Raw genomic sequence first — 23,684 nt, 5'->3', positions numbered from 1 at the left:
GCTAAAATAATGAGAGAATTTGGAAAGGTATCTGGGTATAAGATAGCCATGCAGAATCCAATAACTTTTGCCCATTCTAGAAATAACCATTTAGAATAAGAAGTAGAATCCTGTAAATCTTATAGTAGAATACTATAAAAACTTATTGAAAAACAGAAAACATGGTATGAATAGAAGGATACCATGTTACTGAAAGGGAAAAATTAATATAGAAATATCCTTCCCTCTTCAACTAATATTTATAGTTAATATAATTCTAATTTTAAACCCAATGGGAGTTTTAAACTTTATGCGGAAAAACAAGTATCCAAGGATAACCAAGAAAATTTTGAAGAAGAGAAGGGAGACCTGCTTTATTCAAAACAAGGTACTCACACAGGAATAAACAAAATATATCCATGGCAAGAACAAAGAGGACAGAAACAGCGCAAGTGTGTATAAGAACTTTTTCTATGACACTATGGTATTTCAATTTACCAGGGAAAGAATGCTTATTTAATCAATGTTACCTTCATAATTGGCTATCCATTTGGAAAAAACCAAACAAACAAAAAGACTCTGTACATCACACAAAAGAAAAAAAAAATTCCAGATACAGTAGATTAAAGGTATGAGTATAAAAAATCCAAAATCAGTGAAAAGAGAAAAAGAAAATTAAGAAGCATATAATCTGTATAATATTGAGGTAGGGGAGGCCATAAGGTTGACAAGAAATCTAAAAACCATAAAGGAAAAGAAAGACATTTATGACTACATAAAATTTTGTTTTAATTATAGTCATTTCTCAGTATCTTTGGGGGATTGTTTCCAGGACCCCCTCGGACACCAGAATCCAAGGATCCTCAAGTTTCTTGTATAAAATGGTGTAGTATTTGCATGTAACCTGCACAGATCCTCCCATATACTTTAAATCATCTCTAGATTACTTACAATACCTAATACAATGTAAATGCTCTGTAAATATAATGTAAATCCTATATAAATAGTTGCTGGTCTGCGGCCAATTCAAATTTTGCTTTTTGGAACTTTCCGGAATTTGTTTTTTTGGAATATTTTTGATCTGTGGTTGGTGGAATTTATGTATGCTGAGCCCGTGGCTATGGAGGGCTGACTGTATATGTGACAAAAGATATTCAAGTCAGCAGGAACTGCACAAGGAGATATGGGGAATAATCATGTCATGTGTTAAGGATTAATGTGTTTAATATACAAAACAACTCCTAAAAATTAATAATAAAAAGTCAACCTAATAGAGCAATGAACAAAAGAGTTGAACAGGCAGTTCAAAGAAGAATTAAATCACCAATGAGCATATGATAAAATGTCCAACCTCACTAAGAAGTTAGGGAAATGTAAGTTAAAACAACAATAAAGTAACGTTTTCTCCCATGAGACTGACAGAACAACAATAGTGATATCCATTGCTATCATAGATGTGAGGTAAGGATGAACTTCTGCCCTGCTGGTGGGAAAGTGAATTGCCACCAAATTAGGGAAGTAGTTTGTTAATATCTATTATTTTTTAAAAAAATATACTTACTCTTACACAACATTGTAAATCAACCATACTCCAGTAAAAATTTAAAGTATATATATATATATATATATATACTTACTCTTTAACATAGTGATCCCACATTTGGGGAGAGTGGAAATAAAATACTGTCACAAAAGGAACTCTAAGAAGGATTTTTAGTGCGGCAATGTTTGCAGGAAACGGGAAGCAACCTAAATGTCCATCAACAAGGGAATGGCTAAATAATTTGTGGTAAATCCATGTTGAATATTATACAGCTGTTACAAAGAACGTAACTATGTCTACTGATCAATAGTGAAATCAGGGACTTTCCTGGTGGCGCAGTTGTTAAGAATCTGCCTGCCAATGCAGGGGACACGGGTTCCATCCCTAGTCCAGGAAGATCGCACATGCCGGGGAGCAACTAAGCCTGTGCACCACAACTACTGAGGCTGCGCTCTAGAGCCTACACTACTGAGCCCACGTGCCACAATTACTGAGGCCCGCAACGCCTAGAGCCTGTGCTCCGCAACAAGAGAAGCCACCGCAATGAGAAGCTCACTCACCACAACGAAGAGTAGCCCCTGCTCACCACAACTAGAGAAAGACCGTGTGCAGCAACAAAGACCCAACACAGCCAAAAATAAATAGATAAATATTTTTTTAAAAAGGAGGAAAGAAAGGGGGCTAGCAACAAAGCAATACAACCAATACAAGCTGAAAAGTCTTCACCCTTCCTCGTGTTTGTCTATGAATTGCAAAGCATTTTAAGTTGTAGGTATTTTTTCTACTTGTGAGATCTAGCCTCTGGGAGATTTCTAAAATAATAACAAACCATTGTGTGTATGTAGAAGTTATGAATCATAATAAAGTTAACTCATGATTCCACCATCCAACTTAATTTAGAAAACATAGAACACCTCCTCACCCCCAACTTGATCCCACATCTTTCTACCTATCCCAACCCCTGGAGGTAACCATTCTCCAGAAGTTTTTTTCTCATTCCTGTTTTCCTTTATAATTTTACCACATACTGTAAATTCCCAAACAATACGTTTAGTTTTTATTTTTTACTTTTTAAAAAGCAGTATCAAATGTATTCAATTACAACTTTTTTTTCTTTCTACTGATTCAACTATATTGATTCCTCTAGGTGTAGTTTATTCATTTTTACTTGTTTTTTTTCTCAAAGAATTTTTTTTTTAAATTAATTTATTTTTGGCTGCTCTGGTTCTTCGTTGCTGTGCACGGCGAGTAGGGGTTACTCTTTGTCGCAGTGCACAGGCTTCTCATTGCAGTGGCTTCTCCTGTTGTGGAGCACGGGCTCTAGGCGCGCAGGCTTCAGTAGTTGCGGCACCTGGGATCAGTAGTGGTGGCACACGGGCTTAGTTGCTCTGTGGCATGTGGGATCTTCCTGGACCAGGGCTTGAACCCATGTCCCCTGCATTGGCAGGCGGATTCTTAACCACTGTGCCACCAGGGAAGCCCTTCATTTTTACTTTTGTATTCCACTGTATAAATAAGCCATACATTTACTTATCTATTCTCCTGCTATTAGACATTTGGGCAATTTTCAATTGTTTTCTGTTACAAACAATGCTGCACTGAACATTCATATACACATCTCTTGGTCCTCATATGCAAAGGTTTCTCTGGCGGTATACTTAGGACTGCAGTTATATACTCAGTCTAAAAGAGTAACATCAACTTGTTCGCCAAAGTGGATGACCCAAGTGTGTTCCTGCCAGCAGCAAATAAGAGTTCCCATATGGCACATCCTTGCCAGCATGCATCCTCTGCAAACTTAAAATATTGCCAAACTAGTGGGTATAAAAGGGTGTCTTCTTGTGGTTTTATTGTTTATTTCACTGATTGCTTATGGTTCACCTCTAAAAAAATACCTGTTCATGTCTTTTGTCCATTTCAAAAATGAGTTTGTTTTCCTTTTTCTTAAAGATTTATAGGTGTTCTGTGTCAAATTCCTTTTCATTTATATGTATTGCATATATCTTCAAGCTTTTGAAACTTGTATTTTCTCTTTTGTTAGTACTTTTTGACAAATAGGAATTCTCAATTTTTTTCTTTCTTTCTTTTTTTTTTTTTTTTGCGCGGGCCTCTCACTGTTGTGGCCTCTCCCGTTGCGGAGCACAGGCTCCGGACGCACAGGCTCAGTGGCCATGGCTCACAGGCCCAGCCGCTCCGCGGCATGCGGGATCCACCCGGACCGGGGCACGAACCCGTGTCCCCTGCATCGGCAGGCGGACTCTCAACCACTGCGCCACCAGGGAAGCCCAGGAATTCTCAATTTTAATGAAATGAATTAATCATCTTTTCCTTTAAGGTTATTATTTTTTGTTTTGATGCCTTGTGTATGAAATCCTTCCCTACCCTGAGGTCAAAACAAACAAGATTCTCAGGTTCTACTCCAGACCTCCTGGATCAGAAAGTCTGGGTTGGTTGGGGGCGGGGGCGAGCCCAGTAGTATGTGCTTTCATAGGCCCTACAGGTGATTCAGAGGCACACTGATATTTGAGAGCAATTGGTCTAAGAGAAAAGCCTACAAATAGCCAAGAGGTTACATTACAGTAATATTATTGGAAACTTTAATTTCTCTTATATTTTCTAAGAATATTAAAGTTTTGTCTTTAAGTATTTAATTCATTTAGAAGTAACTTAGTTCATGAAGTGATATTGTTATCTAGCTTCATTTTTTTCCATAATGATAAACTCTTTCCCTGGCATCATTTACTGAATCGTCCCTGTCTTTGCCACTTATCTGCACTGCCAGTTTTGTCGTATGTCTTTTCCTCTGCATCTTAGCCAGTGGAATTGAAGAGTATAGAAGTATTGAAGTATATAGAAGTATTTACGAGGTATAGAATAGAGGTAGAGATAAAAATCTTTGAATTGTTCTTATTTTAAAGAGAATACTTCTAATATTTCACTATTCAGTGCAGATGTTTCACATTTCCTCTTATTCCAGTTTGTGAAACCATTTTATTTTTCTTTCGAAATCATGAATGGATGTAGAATTTTTTGTGTATGTTGAGATGAATATGGTTTTTCCTCTTTAATTTGTTTATGTAATCAATCACATCATTAGATTTTCTAATATTAAGCTTGGGTGAATTGAAAACATTTTTAATTGTTTCAAGATTCTCTTTTGCCCTCTGAAATATTCAGATTCTTATCTCCGGTTGTTTTATTTGTGTGCTAACTAGGCTTCTCAGAAATGTCATGTCACAACTTTCTGACTTTTGTTTAGCAGGAGAAAATGTGGTCCCTGGCTTCTTCCTTGCTCAGATCCAGAGAGCTGGTAGTATTTAAGAACACAGGACTTGGACTCAGGAAGACCTCAGTTTGAATCAGTTTCATTCATTTGTAATTTGTGACCTTGGACATGTTATTGAACTTTTTCGGATTTAGTTTGCTCACCTAGAAATTAAGATTTTCATACATCCTTCACAACATCATAAGAACCAAAGACAAATAATGCATGGAAAGGCTCAGCCTAGGGCTTAGCGTACTGGAATGACACAAGTAAGCTGTTGTTATTAGAAGTGTAAGTCTTGTGGTAGGCTCCTTTATGACCTGAAGATGGCATTTTTCATTTCAACTATAGATCATAGACACTTTCATGGTTGAGAATATGCATTTTATGTCATTGAAGTTTTATTCCTAAATCCATCCATTTATTCAACAGAGTTAAATACCTGCTATGCGTCAGATACCTGTCTAAGTTATGGGGCATACATTGTTCCACAAGACACGCATGGGCCCAAAGAGACATGCTCTCTGCCCTCATGAAGCTTACAGGGGAAGACAGGTCATTGAGTATTTGGTAGATTGGGTGGGTATGGAGTGTTCTAGGAGAGCTCTCATATGGTATAGAGAATAAAGGAAGTCAGATCAAGAACTGGAGTCATGAGGTCTGTGGTCAAAGCGGAAAGAGTATTCTATGAATGGAATAGTATATGGGTAAAAATTTGCTTTATTTGAGAAACCAGAAGGAGTTTGAGCTGCCTGGAGTGGGGTATGGAAGATGAATTGGAGGCTGGACAGGGATAAATTTAGGGAGACTAGGTTGAAGATGTTTACAAAGGTTCTGATGAGAAATGATGGTGGCCTGGAGGAGTAGCAATAGCAGTTAGCAAAGTGTATAGTTCCTAAAGATATTTAGGAGGTAGGATTAATGAGATTTGGAAAGTCAGTGATACAGGGGATGAGAGAGAGTCACTTTCAGGCTTGAAAAAGTGGGGGTGGGATGAGAAAGGGAACATTAGAGGGGGAGGAGAGGGCTTTAGGAGTGCCAGATGCTACTGAGAAGTCAAGGAAAATAAGGTCTAAAAACTCTCCATTGGATTTAGTGATCTGGAAGTCACTGATGACCCTGGAGAGCAGTTTCCTTGGTGGGCAGAAGCCAGATTTCAGTAAATTGAACAGGAAATAGAAGGTGATGTTGACTGAAAGAAAATGCACAACATAAGAGCTATGAGTTTAAGTTTTATTCAGGGTCTTACTGAGGACTATAGTGTGGGAGACAATCACTCAGTAGCTCTGAGTAAACTGCTCCAAAGAGGCAGGAGAGAAGCCAGTAAGTATATATGTGATTTGGGGCTTGGGAATACATGCAGTCAAGTAACATCTTGGTAAAAGATTACTGCTAGTCCCAAAGAACAGATATCTCAAGTTTATGACTTTAGTGTTTTTCTAATGTATGGGAAGATGCAAGAGTCTGAGCTCATTAGAATTCTTCCTGAGATGTACATCTAACTATCTAAGGGGCCTATTTGTCCAAAGAACAGAGCATCCTGTTTATGTCTTCCTTTCCTCTGTCTGTTGGTCAGTGACTGCAGCAGGTTAATCCTTGTAGAATTGGGTATTGAGCAAAATTCTCTTTTTTCCTCCTTTGTTTACAGTGAGAAAATAGAGACAACTCAATAAAGAGGTTTGGGTAAGAAGGGGAAGCGAAAGAGAGGTTGGTAACTGGTCAGAGACAAGAGTCAAGTCAGGTGCTTGGGTGCTTTCTTTTTTACTTCATTTTGTTGGGAGAAGCTTGGGCATGTTAAAATGCTCACTAGATAGCACCATAGAGAAGGAAAGGTAGTGAATACTGGAGAGATGCAATAATTTATAGCTATGTCTTCAAGAAGTAGGTTGTGGAGACTGCTGGAAAATTGGAGGACACCAACTCCATTGCAACTGAAGAAGGAAAGGAATTGTTCGCTTGGGATGGTTTTTTGGTTTGTTTCGTTTGGTGGCAGAAAAATGAGGCTCTTCTCTGAAGTTGCCTCTGTTTTCCCATGAGGTGGTAGTAGGATCATCTGCCAATAGTGGGGAGGCACACAAGAGAGCCAGAGGTTTGTGTCTGGGAGAAACATGGAGGACCAGTTGATAAATCATACAGTAGGAGGATTGTTGAGCAGCACGGAAGTGCTTATAGCCATGAGCATCATAACCATGAATTTATAGTGATGCTAGTCCCCGTGACTGCATGATTTACTCCAGTGGGACCTAGCATACCAGGGGTAGTCCTGAAGATGTCTGAGCCAGGTTGAGGTATTGCCAGGTGGACTTGATGAAAGACAGTGTAGCAAGAAAATGTAGGATATTGACAGGAGACTTCCATTTGAATGTCTGTCATTTCTTTTTACAAAAAACTATGGATATATTCTAGTTGGTTCTGATTAGGTGTTTTTACCCCTAGAAAATATGCTGTTATGTTTGAAAAACACAACTTGCAAATAACCTAAGACAGAGCTTCTCAAAGAGTGGTCCCTAGGACAGCAGCATTAGCATTACCAGGGGAGTTAGAAATAGATTCTTAGGCTCCACTCCAGACCTACTGAGTCAGAAACTCTAGGGATGTGGCCCAGAAATATGTGCTTTAAATGAAGGAATGAGTGAATATAGTTATCCTTCAGTAACCGCGAGGGATTGGTTCCAGGACCCCCATGGATACCAAAATCTGTGGATGCTCAAGTCCCTTATATAAAATGGTGTAGGGACTTCCCTGGTGGCACAGTGGTTGAGAATCCGCCTGCCAGTGCAGGGGACACGGGTTCAAGCCCTGGTCCAGGAAGATCCCACATGCTGTGGAACAACTAAGCCCATGCGCCACAACTGCTGAGCCTGCACTCTAGAGACCGTGTGCCACAACTACTGAAGCCCACGCACCTAGAGCCTGTGCTCTGTAGCAAGAGAAGCCACCACAATGAGACGCCTGCATACCGCAACGAAGAGTAGCCCCCGCTCGCCACAACTAGAGAAAGCCCGTGCGCAGCAACGAAGACCCAATGCAGCCAAAAATAAATAAATAAATTTATATTAAAAAAAAAATGGTGTAGTATTTGCATATAACCCATGCATATCCTCCTGTATACTTTAAATCATCTGTAGGTTACTTGTAATACCTAATACAATGTAAATGCTATGTAAAAAATTGACTGGCAAATTCAAATTTTGCTTTTTGGAACTTTCTGGAAATTAAAAAAAATATTTTCCATCAGGGCTTCCCTGGTGGCGCAGTGGTTGAGAGTCTGCCTGCCGATGCGGGGGACACGGGTTCGTGCCCCGGTGCGGGAGGATCCCACATGCCGCGGAGCGGCTGGGCCAGTGAGCCATGGCCGCTGGGCCTTTGCGTCTGGAGCCTGTGCTCCGCGATGGGAGAGGCCGCGGCAGTGAGAAGCCCGCCTACCAAAAAAAAAAAAAAAAATTTTCCATCAGCAGTTGGTTGAATCTCTGCTGGCTATATATACAATAGCAGAAAAATGAAGAGGAGCTGGGAGGAGCCTCCATATAATAATCTGTAAATCACTTGATTCACATTAAATCCACCTGTACCCTTAAAGAAAAGCAAATCAAACCTAATACAAAAGCTAGCTAAGCAGATGTTTCCTCGTCTCATTAATGACTTTTGCAAATAAAAGCTTTTATTATGTCTAAAAGTTTACACATATCTTTTTTTAAAAAACTCATCTGTTTCATAAAGTGAGATAAAACTGGCATAGTAAAATACATTTGTATCTTTAAAGGACAATAATAATCAACTGAGAAAAGCCCAGATATCTAACACAGGAACTTTAAAAGTAAACTTTCATTGTATATTTCTAATTATAAAAGTAATATACATTTATTTAAAATTTTATAAAATCAGAAAAATCCTCAAATCACTGATAATGCCATAATCTAGAGATATCATTATATTTTGGTTTATTTCCTTTAGGCTCTTATTATGCCCATGAATATATAGTTAAGAAAAAAATTTAAGCATAATTAGAATCATACTACATCTTCACTTTCATATCTAAATAATAACTTTTTAAATGAGATTTTACTCTTCTTTAGCTCTCCTAAGAACTCCATAGTGGTGAAGAGCAGTTTTCTGTAGGTGATGGTTCCTAAACTCTGGAGCACTTCGTTTGCACTTAATAAGTGTTTGTAGACTGAAGGTAGCAGTCTACTGCCTTCACTTTTAGGGATTTTCCAGAATGCACTTAACCCATATCTCTGAAATAACTTGAGCGAATCAAAAGCAGTGGTCTTCAGACTGCAACATGTAGCAAGAATCACCCTGGCATTCCATCAAAATGCAGATTCCTAAACACTACTTCCAGAAATTCTGATTTAGCAGATTTGGTTGTGGCACAGGGATCTCTTTAAATAAACACCTTAAGAGTTTCTGATACAGGTCTTCTATGAACAACATTTCAAGAAACACTGACTTAAAGGAACTTAAGGATTTTGTAATATTCAGTCCACTAGGATTTAAGTTGACCTATTACTTGTAAGATAGTAAGGCTAAGATGGTTAAAAGGAAATAGAGAATGATTAATATAAATTTTAACTTTTTATAAGCTATTATACATTTGCATAATTTGGAACCCTTTTAATCAAAGTTAAGTGTTGTGTAATTTTTTCCTTTCCTTTTAAAAGTAATTTTCTGTTGTTGAAAAAAAATGTTTTCATGGGGAAAGTAAGATTTAGGAGAGTTAAATCGTCCTGGGGTCCTGTATGCAAATTTCTGGTGTCCCATCTACTTAGATCATTAAGCTTTATGGGATTACAAGAGACACACATGATAAATCCTGAAAGAAATAAGAGAAAACAGTAAGAATCATTCAAAACAATAAGAATCTTAGGAATAGAAAGGCAGGATAACAGGAATATGGAAAAATATATATATTTACATGGATAAGTCACAGAAAAGATATGGTGACTTACTCGTAGAAATGTATTTGTGCTAAATCCTTGACAGTCACTCACCTGAGCCCCATTTTTGTATAGAAAGCACAACCTGTACATCAGGATGCTTACCCTTTGATACTAAAAGAATCACTAAAGATCACTGAAGGAGAATTAGGAACACTGAACCACCAAGGGGGACTCTCTGAACCATTTCTAATATACTCAGGCATCTGTGGTATTAATGGACAATAAAATATGCAAACCAGCCTATTGCATGCATTTTCAGTTACTTTCCATTCATTACTGTTGCCTTTACTCTGATTCTAAATGTGTTTTAGGGCATCACACCCCTTCTGCCTTCATTCCTCTCTGTCCCCCGTTAGTCCTTTGATATCAATCAGGAAAAATGAACAGTGACGCTAGTGTTTCTCCTCATTCTCATAGTTGTTTTGTTAGAGTGGTAGATACCAAAGAGATACCTGAAAAAGAAGTCTCTTTAAACTCAGTAACTCAATGGTCACTGAGTCATCTTTATTTTCTGGAGGAGAAGAGATTACTTAATGGGCAGGGGTCTGGGGCAACAAAACAAAACTGTGAAAGCATTAACAGACTTTAGTTTATGTAATAATCTTGTTGTCTTCTCTGCAGAGAAGTATCCCACTAGGGATTTAATTATCAAGGAAATGGAGAGAATTTTCTGCAGAACTCATTTCTTCCTCATAAAACAAAATTGCCAGGTTTTTTCCACATAGTTTTTTAGGTTGAACTGAATAAATGTGTTCTATTGTATTTGGATTTAGTGACTTAAAAATCTTTTACTTCCCTTCCTACTTGGCAACCTTAAGGAAATTGATAAAAAGCAAATAAGTATCAGAATGTTCACTGTAGCCTTGTTAATGATAGCAAAAAACTAGAAACAGAAATGTCCATTAATAGGGAACTGAATAATTTGTTACAGTCTTAGAATGTCAGCCATTAAAAAGAATAAACTAGATACATGCATCGATATGAAAAGATCTCCAAGATACACTATTCAGGGAAAAAAGCAATATGCAGAACAAATATGTATAGTAAAATCCCACTTGTACTTTAAAAAACTGTCCCCCTCTCTCTCTTTTTTAAAAAATTTTATTGAAATATAGTTGATTTACAATGTGTTAGTTTCAGGTGTACAGCAAGGTGATTCCGTTTTTATATATATATATATGTATGTATATATACACACACACTGTATATATATACACATACACACACATATATATATTCTTTTTTAGATTCTTTTCCATTATAGGTTATTACAAGGTATTGAGTATAGTTCCCTGTGCTATACAGTAGGTCCTTGTTGTTTATCTGTGCTGTTTATACAGTAGTGTGTATATTTTAGTCCCAACCTCCTATTTCATCCCTTTGGTAACCATAAGTTTGTTTTCTATGTCTGACTTACTCTCTTTTTAAACACACATGTGTGCACACACACACGCTTGTTTAGTCATAGAAATTTTCTGGAAGGATACTCGAGAGAGTGAGTGGAACTGGAATGGGGAAACTTCATTTTATGCCCTTGGTTCTATATGAAATGTTTTCTCATTTTGTACATATTGCTTCTATAATAATTTTAAAATTAGTTAAAACTTACAATTAATTGATAACTTTTGTACTTTTTGATGTTTAGCTTCTCCTAGGTTTTTTTGTCTTTCTGCTTCCTTGGGCTCCACTTTCTCTCCGAGCACTTCTCATGCCCATACATGTTTATTCTGGACTTCTCGTCTTTGGAACAGTGATTGCAACAGTACTTATGGGAGTGACGGAGAAACTGATTTTTGCCCTGTAAGTTGCATAGTTTTCCTAATTGCAATTCTTAAGCTACAAAATGTTAAATACTTGTTCATTGGACAAATATAAATGTAACAAAAATTTTTAAATGTTGAAAATAGAAAATTTAAATATTTTAGAAATGTATTATATTATACATGTGATATAACATTAATAATGCTTGGAAGAAAAGCCAAACAGTCCAACAAATTGTACTACTCTTACAAAACAACTATTGAAGTTATGCATGCCCTTTCAATCGTTTTGATGTGTATGTTTTTATATTAACTGTAATTATGATATACCTACATTTTTGTATCATTTTTTAAATTTTAAGTGATGCAGGTGTTTTAGATGCTATATTATTTTCATACTTATGATTTTTAACAATTTCATACTAATCCATTGAGTGAATTATAGCATATCTTAAATTTCTTCTTAATGTCAAGCTTTAAGGGAATTTACATTGAAGCTGTACCAGTGTGCATTTTGAGCAGATAAATTCAAGACTGTTTGGCATGTTGCTGTATCACCCTAATTTTTTTAAATTTAATTTTATTTTTTTATACAGCAGTTTCTTATTAGTTACGTATTTTATACATATTAGTGTATATATGTCAATCCCAATCTCCCAATTCATCCTCCCCCTCCCTCCCAGCTTTCCCCCCTTGGTGTATCACCCTATTTGTAATTGGACACACTCTCTCCTTTTTTGCAGGAAAAATCCTGCATACAGTACATTCCCACCAGAAGGTGTCTTCACAAATACCCTCGGCCTTCTGATTCTGGTGTTTGGGGCGCTCATTTTTTGGATAGTCACCAGACCACAATGGAAACGTCCTAAAGAACCAAATTCTGTCCTTCTTCAGCCAAACGGAGGCGCTCCAGAGGGAATGGAAGGTTCCATGGCAATGAACTTTGGCAATATGGACAAATCAGATTCAGAGTTAAACAGTGAAGCAGCAGCAAGGAAAAGAAACATCACCCTTGATGAGGCTGGACAGAGATCCACCATGTAAAATGGGCTAGAGATGTAGCCATATAACTTCCATTAGTTCTACAGTTTAGCTTCTCTTATTTAGCCGTAAGATGATTGAGCTCCACAGACTCAATATTTATTCTAATCGTAAAGTAGGATTTCTTGAAAGCATTTGTATTGGTTGAGGCCTATGAACTTACCTGAATTGGAAGGGAGATGATCAATGTAAATAACAGCAGGTGTAAACTGTGGTTAATTACCTTGTTCTTGAGGACCAAAGCATTTAGCACAGTGCCTTGCATAGAACAGATGATCAAAATGTATCTGTTGGTTGGTAAATTTGATAAACTGGCAGCTTCCCTGGCCTCTTGTCATGCAGTCATTTTCTGTTAATTCTGGGAGTCCAGTTGTAAAGTTTTGGAATCAGATCATGCATATGTGGGACAGGGTTAATGCTACACAGATGTCATGACTAGAGCACAGAAAAAAATTTAGGAAAGTTACTGGTTCCCTTTTCACTGTGCCTACCCTTTGCTCCCTCCCCAGCTGGTTTATCCTTAGATTGGCCCTGGAGACCAGGGTTTATATTAGGGCATTTTGGAGCAGTGATAGGGCTGTAGGTAGCTGAAGATCTTGCCGGTCGGACCTGGAAGTTTTTCCAAAACTGACTTAATCCCAAGGCTTCCTTGGGTTTGGTATACTTTATGATCCAGATTCTAAACTTAATTAGGATGAGAATATGCCTGAATGCTTAAGCAATATAAACTACTCCACAAACCTTAAAGAGCACTTTTCCCCAAGTTTCTGGGTTTTTTAAACATGGAACTTACTAAGTGTCAGACACTATTCTAAGCACTTTATAAATCTTAGCTAATTCAACCCCCAGACAAAACTTTTGCGGTAGGCACCATTAAAAGCTCCATTTTACAGATGAGAGATCTGAGGCTTGGAGAGGTTAGTAACTTGCCCAAGGTCACACATCTCATAAGTGGTGAAACTGAGATTCAAAACCTTGGCACCTCAGTTCAGTCCATGATCCTAACCACCTCACTATGCTGTTTTTTCTGTTACATGCTAATTTATACCTGTTTTGACCCACCCGTGGATAAACCTCATTTGGTGGAATGCAGTAGAGTTGTTAAAATTTACCTTCTGGCTCTGTTTCCAAGGCAGATTTCCCAAATAACCAAGGAGAAAGGCCTACCCTTACCTGGAAATTCATCATGGGCACCCTGCCACGGCCAACAAGCCATGGCTTACCTTGATGCCCCTTTGATCTTAAATCTGTCTTGGTAGCAAAGAAAGGTTTAGGCAACAATATCGCTGCTGAACAGCTTTGGGTTTGGAGATAGGAGAGATGGACTTCATGGTCTGCCCTTCCCCAGGGGCAAAAGCTAGGGTCCCTCCTGATTTGGGTGGAATTTTAGGGGACATCTTGTGCTTTGGTTCTCAGTAGCGAATTAAGACTCAGAGATGACAGTTTTCATGCATGAGGCCTCTGTCTAGGCTCTGGGCTGACTTAAATTAAAACCTAGAGTGGCGCCTATGCTGAAATGTTGCTTTTCGTTTGGGATTGATTTTTGGTTTCCCTGCAATTTTAAACCATACAGTTTACACCAAATAAACTTAACATTTTTGGTGCTTAGTGAATTTCCTTTTAGGGTAACTGGTAATTACTTCCATAGACTGAGTACAAACTATATTCCGTCACATCCCTGAAGCTTCACAATATCCATTCAAGAGTCCCTCACCAAAACACTGTTTTCTTAATTCTGTTTCCAAAATTGGCAATAGTGTCATAAGAATCCCTAGTGCCCAGCCCAATGCCTGGCATGTAGTAGACACATAAATTCAGTATAAGTAGAGCATGCTACAGTTAGGGTGCTAAGTGGAAGGAATAATTGCATTGTCACACACAAACATATTTTGGTGAATGGATATTTCATTACATAGAGGTGCACAAAATTCCAGGGCTTTTTAGGGGGAAGGGGATAGTGGCAGCCCCAAGAATTGAAGCTGCCATTCCATTTCATATAGGCCAAGAAAGAGGTTATTAGTTAAAAGTTAATTATGGATTTGGCACTAGACTATTCTGCTCCATTGAGAAGTATCTGAACACCCCTCATCTCAGCCCTTTATTTTATCCCTCTTGTGGGCTAATGTGAGGGTAATCTTACAGATATTATAGGAACTTCTTCTCTTTCTTTCTCAACCTTTATGAAAACAATGCATAGTCAAATATATCTAGAAAACCTTTCTGTTTGAGACTCTTCTTTTAATGGGCTTTTTATTCTAATGATAATTGTACCTTTATCTTTCAAAAGCTGGTTTGTCCTGCCTAAAGCATCTCCCCCCAAAATTTCTCTTTAAAAAGCCCACAAAAAGAACAGGGGAGAAGAAAGCCTTAGGTATCAGTTCTAAAACAGTGATTGAAATCTTCCCAAATAATTATGGCTTATGTCACCTGCAGAGATAGTCTGGCTTGGCTTACCCCATAATCTAATTTCAGAAAAAAAACGCTTTAACATTCATCTAAATCAACACTAAAGCCTTTTGTCTCAAAGGGTTTATTGAGAAACTCAGATGAATATACTTTTTGAATTAATGTTATCAAAAGTGTACAGCTTCCTGTGCACCTTGTGTCAAACTGAATCCACCCTCCAAATCACCTTCTTCCCTTTCCTCTCGTGGTTTCATTTAAGCTGTGTGGGTTGGAAACAGCATCTCAGAGCTTACGATCAAATGACAAAAAAGGTAATTGTACTTTTTAAGGAATACTGACAAGTGGTTTCTGTTTTCTAAAGCAGGGGTCCCCAACCCCTGGGCCGAGGACCAGTACCAGTCCACAGCCTGTTAGGAACTGGGCTGCACGGCAGGAGGTGAGCGGCAGGCGAGTGAGCGAGCGAAGCGTAATCTGCCACTCCCCATCGCTCACATTACTGCCTGAATCATCACCCCCCCACTTCCATGTAAAAATTGTCTTCCACAAAATCGGTCCCTGGTGCCAAAAAGGTTGGGGACTGCTTTTCTAAAGGACAAAAATTAAGAGGATGCCTTGTTTTTAATTAGGGTCTTTTCCCTGCTGAGTTGGAAATTCCAGTGCAATACCGGTTGACTACAACTGCCAAATCTGAAAGCCCAAAGTAAAGTTTTTTGCTAATTTTATTGCAACATGATGGAATTTTTATCTTTGTATGTCCTTTTTTAGGTAACTCTGACAGAAAGCTGTAACTGCTATGTCTTAGAGCTACACATAGGAAAGTAGAAGAAAAACTATTCTTTATCCCCTACAAGGTACCTGAAAACTTTATGTGGAAAAGATTTCTATGTTTAAATTTGCCTTTTTATCTCAACACATTTATGGAAAAATATTAAATAGCCTGAATATTTTATAATTTTGTAGAAAAAAATGCATCTATTTTTTCTTGACTTTGTTTTTATATAGTAATAAAAGTTATTTTGGAAGCTATTTGTGTATGTTACAATTTGTCCAGACAAGAAGTTGAAGAAGTTGTAGTCATTGTTCTTTTTTTTTTTTTTGTCCACACCACATGGCATGTGGGATCTTAGTTCCCTGACCAGGGATTGAACCCATGCCCCCTGCATTGGAAGCACGGAGTCTTACCACTGGACTGCCAGGGAAGTCCCTGTAGGCGTTGCTCTGAAAGTCTCTTTCCCAGGTTTTTTTGTTTGTTTTTCAATGGGGAAAATTTTTTTTAAAAGTTTGCTTATTGAAAACGCTGTCAGATTTCTCTATAAATTGTACTCTGAGTACCATACCTTTTACATTGCTAAAAGGATCAGAGGACTGTTTCAAAACTGTCATGGTGTCCTCCATATAGGATCTGAGCTGGAACTATACTCTGTAGTGTGGAAGGGAGCCAAGATGTAAGCAATCAAAGCAGACGCAGTTTAAGTTGGGAAAAAACCTATTAAAAGTGCTGGTTATTACAGAATTCTGTGTTCATAGTAATGTATCCTTGAGAAAATACATAATTCATAATGGATGAATTGTTGGATTTTTTTTCCAAATAAAAAAGGATAATTAGCATCTAAGTAGTGCCAATACTCATTGAATCTTAATTTAACTGTTCATTTAGTCTTTTTAAAATAATTAATTAATTTATTTATTTGGCTGCATTGGGTCTTAGTTGTGGCATGCGGGATCTTTCATTGCGGTGTGGGTGTCTCTCTAGTTGTGGCTTGCAGGCACTAGAGTGTGAGAGCTCAGTAGTTGCGGCACGCGGGCTTAGTTGCCCCGTTGCAGGTGGGATCTTAGTTCCCAGACCAGGGATGGAACCTGCATCCCCTGCATTAGAAGGCGGATTCTTAACCACTGGACCACCAGGGATGTCCCTCATTTAGTCTTTTTTTCACCTACTTTTTGCCACCTGGGAAATGTTAATGGTATTTTATAATGTGTAGGTATAATCACACCATAATAGTATATGTCCTGTTATGCAATAGAGCCATGATATTGTGTGAATTGAATTTGTATAAGTTACATCATGTTTTGTCACTGATTTATATTATTAATTTCAGGGGTACTATTTCATTTCAGATTGATCTTAATTGGCAAGTACTTTTGACACTTTTTAAATGTATGGCTCAAGCACATTGTCATGTAATTTTACATATATCAGCTCATTCATTTCAATTTGCAGTTGTGCTAGACATGTAATAGTGCCCACCATGCCCTGATCCCTCCAGGCAGCTCCATTTTACTGACTACATATTACCTGCATTTCCTCAGTCACAGCTAATTGGATGAGGCGGGGACAGAACACGTTGCCCACATGCAGCCTCTCCGTAGCTGGCCAACACACTATGGAGTGGCCTGTCATGAAATGGGAATGTCCTCTTTCATTTCATTCCAGATTGAGGAATAAGCATTTCAGAGGATTTTGGTTTTCTCTCTTCTAGGAACTTGAACAGGGAAATATTTCAAGAATAAGTCAGTGAGAATGGAAGCTAAATGAATGCCTAGAGACAGGAGCCATAAGGGATCAGGAAAAAGTCTCTAAAGAGCCAGATGGATTTTGTGGACCACACAGTTTCTGTTGCAACTACTCAACTGTGCCATTGTAGCCAGTAGAGACCACAGACAATAGTGAATGAATATGACTGTGATCCAGTAAAGCTTTATTTACTTATTTACTTATTACTTATTTTGTATTTACTTACAAAAAAGATTTATTTATTTATGCAGGTCATATTGGACCCATAGGCCCAAAGTTTGCCAATCCCTGGTCTAGATCATGAGGTAGGGCCACGATATTTCGTGGCAGGCTGAAATGATGAGAAATCAAGAACAATGTGGTAAAGAGACAATGCCAATGGTAGAGAGGAAGAATTGATAGTAGATGACAGGAAACACAAGTGGACAGTGGAGGAGTCTTAGGGAGGTGGCCAACTCAGATTAATGGTAGGTACTAGAGTGAAGATCCACAAACTCTTACTGAACTCACAACTTCTGTTTTCTTTTCTCGGAGTTGAGCCATTATGCTATTGAGGAAGGTTAGACTAGACCACCTGAAGGCTACCCAAAGAGAGACCTTGGAGGGTGAGAAGTCACCTTGGATGTTCAAGCTTCAGATGAGCTCAGATGCATGAGAGATTCCAGGTGAGATCAACAGAACTACCCAGGTGAGCTCCAGTCAACCCACAAAATCATGAGAAACAACAAATTGTCCTCGTTTTAAGCCACTATGTTTTGGGGTGGTTTGTTACAGATCAATGGATGTGAAACACCATTCTTATTTTAAAAATCTAAATGGGTGTAAACTAAATTTAAATAGGAAGTGTTTTCCAGAGTACGTTCTGCAGGGCTTATTACATTCTCCTTAGGGGTTTTGTTTATTTTGTTTTGTTGAAAAAAGAAGTTTGGGAAACAGAGTTAAACAAACAAACATATTTCTCTAATGTAAGACTTTGCAGATTTTCCCTCAACATTTATTATGAACATTTTTTTGCGGGGGCAGGCAAGCCAAAATTTATTGTGTTTTTTTGTTGTTGTTGTTGTTGTTTTTTGCAGTATGCGGGCCTCTCACTGTTGTGGCCTCTCCCGTTGCGGAGCACAGGCTCCGGACACGCAGACTCAGCGGCCATGGCTCACGGGCCCAGCCGCTCCATGGCATGTGGGATCCACCCGGACCGGGGCACGAACCCGTGTCCCCTGCATCGGCAGGCGGACTCTCAACCACTGCGCCACCAGGGAAGCCCTGTTGTTGTTGTTTTTAATTGAAGTATAGTTTATTTACAATGTTGTGTTAGTATCTGGTGTACAGCAGTGATTCAGTTATTCATATATATATCACGGGATGTTGAATATAGTTCCATGTGCTATAAAATAGGACCTTGTTGTTCAACATTTTCAAACATACAGAGAAGTTGAAGAATTACAGAGTGAACAACATTCACATACCTACCACCTAGAGTCTATAATTAACAATTGCTATATTAGCTTTATCATATTTCTATGTATCCATCCCTTTATTCATCAAATACTCGATCTTAAATTTTTATACATTTCAAAATGTTGCAAACATCAGTAAATTGGTGTGGGGGACATTCTTAGTTTGTTCACTGTCATAAAGGGAAAGTATTCAGTATTTTATCGTTAAATATATCATGTATGACCTTCATCCAGTTGATGAACTTTAATTTGCTGAATTTTTTTGGAAGTCATGAGTGAAATTGTTAAATTGTGTCAAATGATTCTTCTGCATCAACTGAAATAATCATATTACTTTTCTCCTTAATTCTGTTAACATGGTGAAATACATTGATGAATTTATGAATATTGAACCAACTTTGCATTCTCGTCATCTGTATTACAACTAGATATATTATAAACCCACAATATAGTGTTACAAGTTTTGCTTTATATAATCATAAGTATTTTAAAGAAATGAAGACATACTACACTCATGTTGTTCAGACCATATTTCAAATTAAAAATCTTCTTACAAAAAAAAAAAGAAAGAAATGCAGAAGTAAAAAAATAACCTTTTAAAACTTACCCACATATTTTCTTTTCCAGTGTTCTTCATCCCTTCCTGAAGTCTGTTTCCATCTGGCATCATTTATCCTCATCCTGAAGAACTTCCTTTGGTAATTCTTTTTTTTTTTTTTCCTTTGGTAATTCTTTAGTGCAGGTCTGTTGATGATAAATTCTTCTTTGGTTTCATTTTTCTAAAAATCTATATAATTTTCATTTTTGAAGGATGTATTCACTAGACGTAGAATTCTGGGTTGACAGATTTTTCATTTTGGCACCCTAAAGATGTCATTCTACTGTGTTTTGGCCTCAATAATTTATAATGTTAAGACAGTAGTCAGGGGAATTTCCTGGCGGTCCAGTGGTCAGGACTCGGCACTCTCACTGCTGGGGCCCGGGTTTGATCTCTGGTGGGGGAACTAAGATCCCACAAGCCAGGAGGCCTGGCCAAAAACAAACAAACAAACAAATGAAGACAATAATCAGTTGTATTATTGTTTCCTTGTAGGTAATGTGTCTTTTGTTCCTGGCCACTTAGAGTCTGTCATACAGAGTGAAGTAAGTCAGAAAGAGAAAAACAAATACTGTATGCTAACACATATATATGGAATCTAAAAAAAAAAAAAAAAAAAAGGTTCTGACGAAACTAGGGGCAGGACAGGAATAAAGACACAGATGTAGAGAATGGACTTGAGGACGTGGAGAGGGGGAAGGGTAAGCTGGGACGAAGTGAGAGAGTGGCATGGACTTATATATACTATCAAATGTAAAATAGATAGCTAGTGGGAAGCAGCCACATAACACAGAGAGATCAGTTCAGTGCTTCAAGATTTTCTTTTTATCTTTGCTTTTCAGTAGTTTAATTGTGATATACCTGGGTGTACATTTTTTTTTTAAATTATGCTTTGCGTTTACTGAGCCTCTTGAATCTATAAATTTACGTCTTTTATCAAATTTGGGAAATTTTTAGCCATTGTGTCTTAAAATATTTTTCTGCCCCATTCTCTCTTCTCATTCTAGAACTCCATTTACAATGTGTTTGAGCTTTTGATATTGCTCTCAGGTCACTGAGGCTCTGTTCATTTTTTAAAATTATATACATTTTTAGTAAATAAGAGTTTAAGTCATTTTACATTTCTATATTTTATATCCCCTCTTCTACTAAAAAAAAAAAAACCGAAATTTTAATTTTGAAATAATTATAGACTCACAGGAAGTTTCAAATGTAGTACAGGGGTATTTGACCCAGTTTGCCCCAATGATTATATCTTATGTAATTATAGTATAATATAAAATTGGCATTGGAACAATGTGAGTATATAGTTCTATGCCACTTTATCATGTGTAGATTCATGATATCACCACCACAATCAAGATCCAGAACTATTACAACACCACAAAGATCTCTCGTGGTACTCTTTTATATTCTCAGCCACTTCCTCTCCCCCCACACCATTTATATTCTCTACATTCCCTCCCCACCCATTTTTATTATGGTCATTTTAAATATTTCCTCTACTGATTGAGAATCACATCAGACAGTATTATAATTTTTTTAAATACATTTATTTATTTATTTTATTTTTAGCTGCATTGGGTCTTCGTCGCTGTGCGCGGTCTTTCTCTAGTTGTGGTGAGCGGGGTCTACTCTTCATTGTGGCGTGCAGGCTTCTCATTGCGGTGGCTTCTCTTGTTGCAGAGCATGGGCTCTAGGCGCATGGGCTTCGGTAGTCATGGCACGCGGGCTCAGTAGTTGTGGCTCGCCGGCTCTAGAGCACAGGCTCAGTAGTTGTGGTGCACGGGCTTAGTTGCTCCACGGCATGTGGGATCTTCCTGGACCAGGGCTCGAACTTGTGATCCCTGCATTCACAGGCGGATTCTTAACCACTGTGCCACCAGGGAAGCCCTCAGTATTATAATTTTTGATTCAACCATCAAACAAAGTTTAGAAGACCCAAGATTAGGAGGAAATCTATTGTATTTACCCTATATATTTACTCTCTCCACTGTTAGTCTTTCCTTCCTGATGTTCCAAGATTACTTTCTTTTTAGAAAACACTCTTTAACCTTTCTTTTAGGGTACGTCTGCTGGCAACACATTCTCTTAGTTTTCCTTTGTCTGAGAATGACTTTATTTCCTCTTCATTCTTGAAGGATATTCCCAGTGAATATTGAATTCTGGGTGGACAGTTTTTTCTTTCAGCACTTGGAAAATGTTACCCCATTCCTTTCTGGCCTCTAAGGTTTCTGATGAGAAATCTGTGGTCGTTTAAATTGTTTTTCCCTTATAGGTCAGGTTGTTTTCTCTCTTGTTGCTTTCAAGATTTTTCCTTTGTCTTTTGTTTTTGGAAGTTTGATTGTGATGTGTATTGGCATGAATTTCTTTGTCCATTTATTACAAGCATGTTTCCATTTCTATCCCTGAGCATAACTACAATAGCCACTTTATAATCTTTGTTTACTAATACCAATGTCTTGATAATTTTGAAATGAGTTCCCATTGATTGCCTTTTCTCTTGAATTTGGACACATTTAGGTATTTCTTTGTATGTCTACCAATTTTTATTGTATCCTAGACATTGTGAATGGTTGAAGAGACTCTGTGTTCTGTTATATTCCTCTAAAGAATATTGACCTTTTGTTTTAATAGGCAGTTAACTTGGTCAGACTGACACTATACACTATTTATCTTGCAGCAAGCAGCAGCTGAAGTTTCTGCTCAATTCTTTTAGCTTAGATGAGTTGCTTGGAATCTACCCATGCATATATAGTTCAAGGGCAGCCAAAGATGTGAGTAGAGTTTATGTGTAGAATTTAAGGCTCTCCCTTATAGGCTGTATTCTTCCCAGGATCCTCCCCCTTCTTTCAAGCTCCTGTGGTCACACTGAATTTTGTCCTCTGGTTCTTCAACCAAGTAAAACAGAGTTTTCTGTTGAGTTTCAGCCTCCTTGCTTTACAGAGACCAGGGCCTTCCCTCAGCAAAAAAGCTAAAAATGGAAACTTATCTAGTGCCATTCCCTTTTTACAAACAAAGGCTGTACTCCAATTTCTGTCTGGTTTTCATTGCTTTGCAGTGTCTTCAGGTAGTTTTTTTTGTTTTGTTTTGTTTTGTTTTTGTTTTGTTTTTTTTTTTTGCAGTACGCGGGCCTCTCACTGTTGTGGCTTCTCCCATTGCAGAGCACAGGCTCCGGATGCGTAGGCTCAGTGGCCATGGCTCACGGGCCCAGCCACTCTGCGGCATGTGGGATCTTCCCAGACCGGGGCACGAACCCGTGTCCCCTGCTTCGGCAGGTGGACTCTCAACCACTGCGCCACCAGGGAAGCCCTTTCAGGTAGTTTTTAAAAAATATTTTTTCCAGAACCTTTAGTTTTTATCTGTGGAAGCGTTTATCCAATAGAAGCTACTCCTCCATTACTAGAAACTAGAACTTTGCAACACTTTTAATTGCTAATATATAATATGAATCTCCAAGACAGACAATATAATGTGCAGTATTTTGCTAACTGATTTTGACCAGAAAGGTCTTGTTTGTTTGTTTGTTTGTTTTAATGGAACAGCTGCAAAATGACTGCTTTGCTTTGGGAAAAGCTGATCAGAGGACCGCCTTATTCAAGGTGCCCTTACAACTTCTTGCCAAATCCAGACCTTGCTTATCATCCACTTAGATTTAATGCTCACTTAATTAAATGCTGTAGAAAACATACCTGCTTTAAACACCTTGCAATTAAGACGAGTTTGACCTTCGTTATAAGGTAAGAATTGTAAGGTAATATTAAGTGATTGTGTTCACCACTTAAAATGTCTGAACATCTAGGTTTGTGCCACTGGACAAGAGAAAAATTCTGAATATGAGATTGTATTCTGGCAGCTTGACACTTAGAGATGGGAATACAGACAAAACAAATATGTACAGAGATAGGTTCATGAGGTGATATGCACCATGTGAAGGCAAAGGCATTTTTTACATGGACTCTGAAAGGAATCTACTACTGACCAATTCAGTACTTTGTTCCAAGTGAGTAACCCATTTGTATTTTCCCAACTTTTTATTTTTTAATTTTAAACTGTAGAATAATTGAAAAATAGTATAATAAACACATATATCCTCTATAATGATTTACATTTTGCATTTCCCACATTTGCTTTCTCTCTCTTTCTCTGTGTCTCTCCCAGTCTCCTTCCCCACCAT

At 37.9% G+C, this 23,684-nt stretch overlaps 1 protein-coding gene across 2 annotated transcripts in view; it reads left to right on the top strand.

Annotated features, from left to right (window-relative positions):
- The window catches only part of CYBRD1 (cytochrome b reductase 1), a 35,176-nt gene extending 19,217 nt beyond the window's left edge, over positions 1–15,959 (top strand). The window contains exons 3-4 of one of the 2 annotated variants that reach the window (XM_082657701.1): positions 11,376–11,530; positions 12,234–15,959. In XM_082657701.1, the coding sequence (XP_082513827.1) occupies positions 11,376–11,530; positions 12,234–12,534 (456 nt within the window). In that variant the 3' untranslated portion in view covers positions 12,535–15,959. The remainder of the gene's footprint in view (positions 1–11,375; positions 11,531–12,233) is intronic. The other variant, XM_082657702.1, reaches the window with a different exon arrangement.
- Positions 15,960–23,684: the final 7,725 nt, after the last annotated feature.

The sequence above is a fragment of the Grampus griseus genome (assembly GCF_964374135.1).
Source record: "Grampus griseus genome assembly, chromosome: 7".
NCBI lineage: Eukaryota > Metazoa > Chordata > Mammalia > Artiodactyla > Delphinidae > Grampus > Grampus griseus.
The sequence above is the reverse complement of the archived record's forward strand: the minus strand, read 5'-3'. Positions and strand labels throughout refer to the sequence as shown.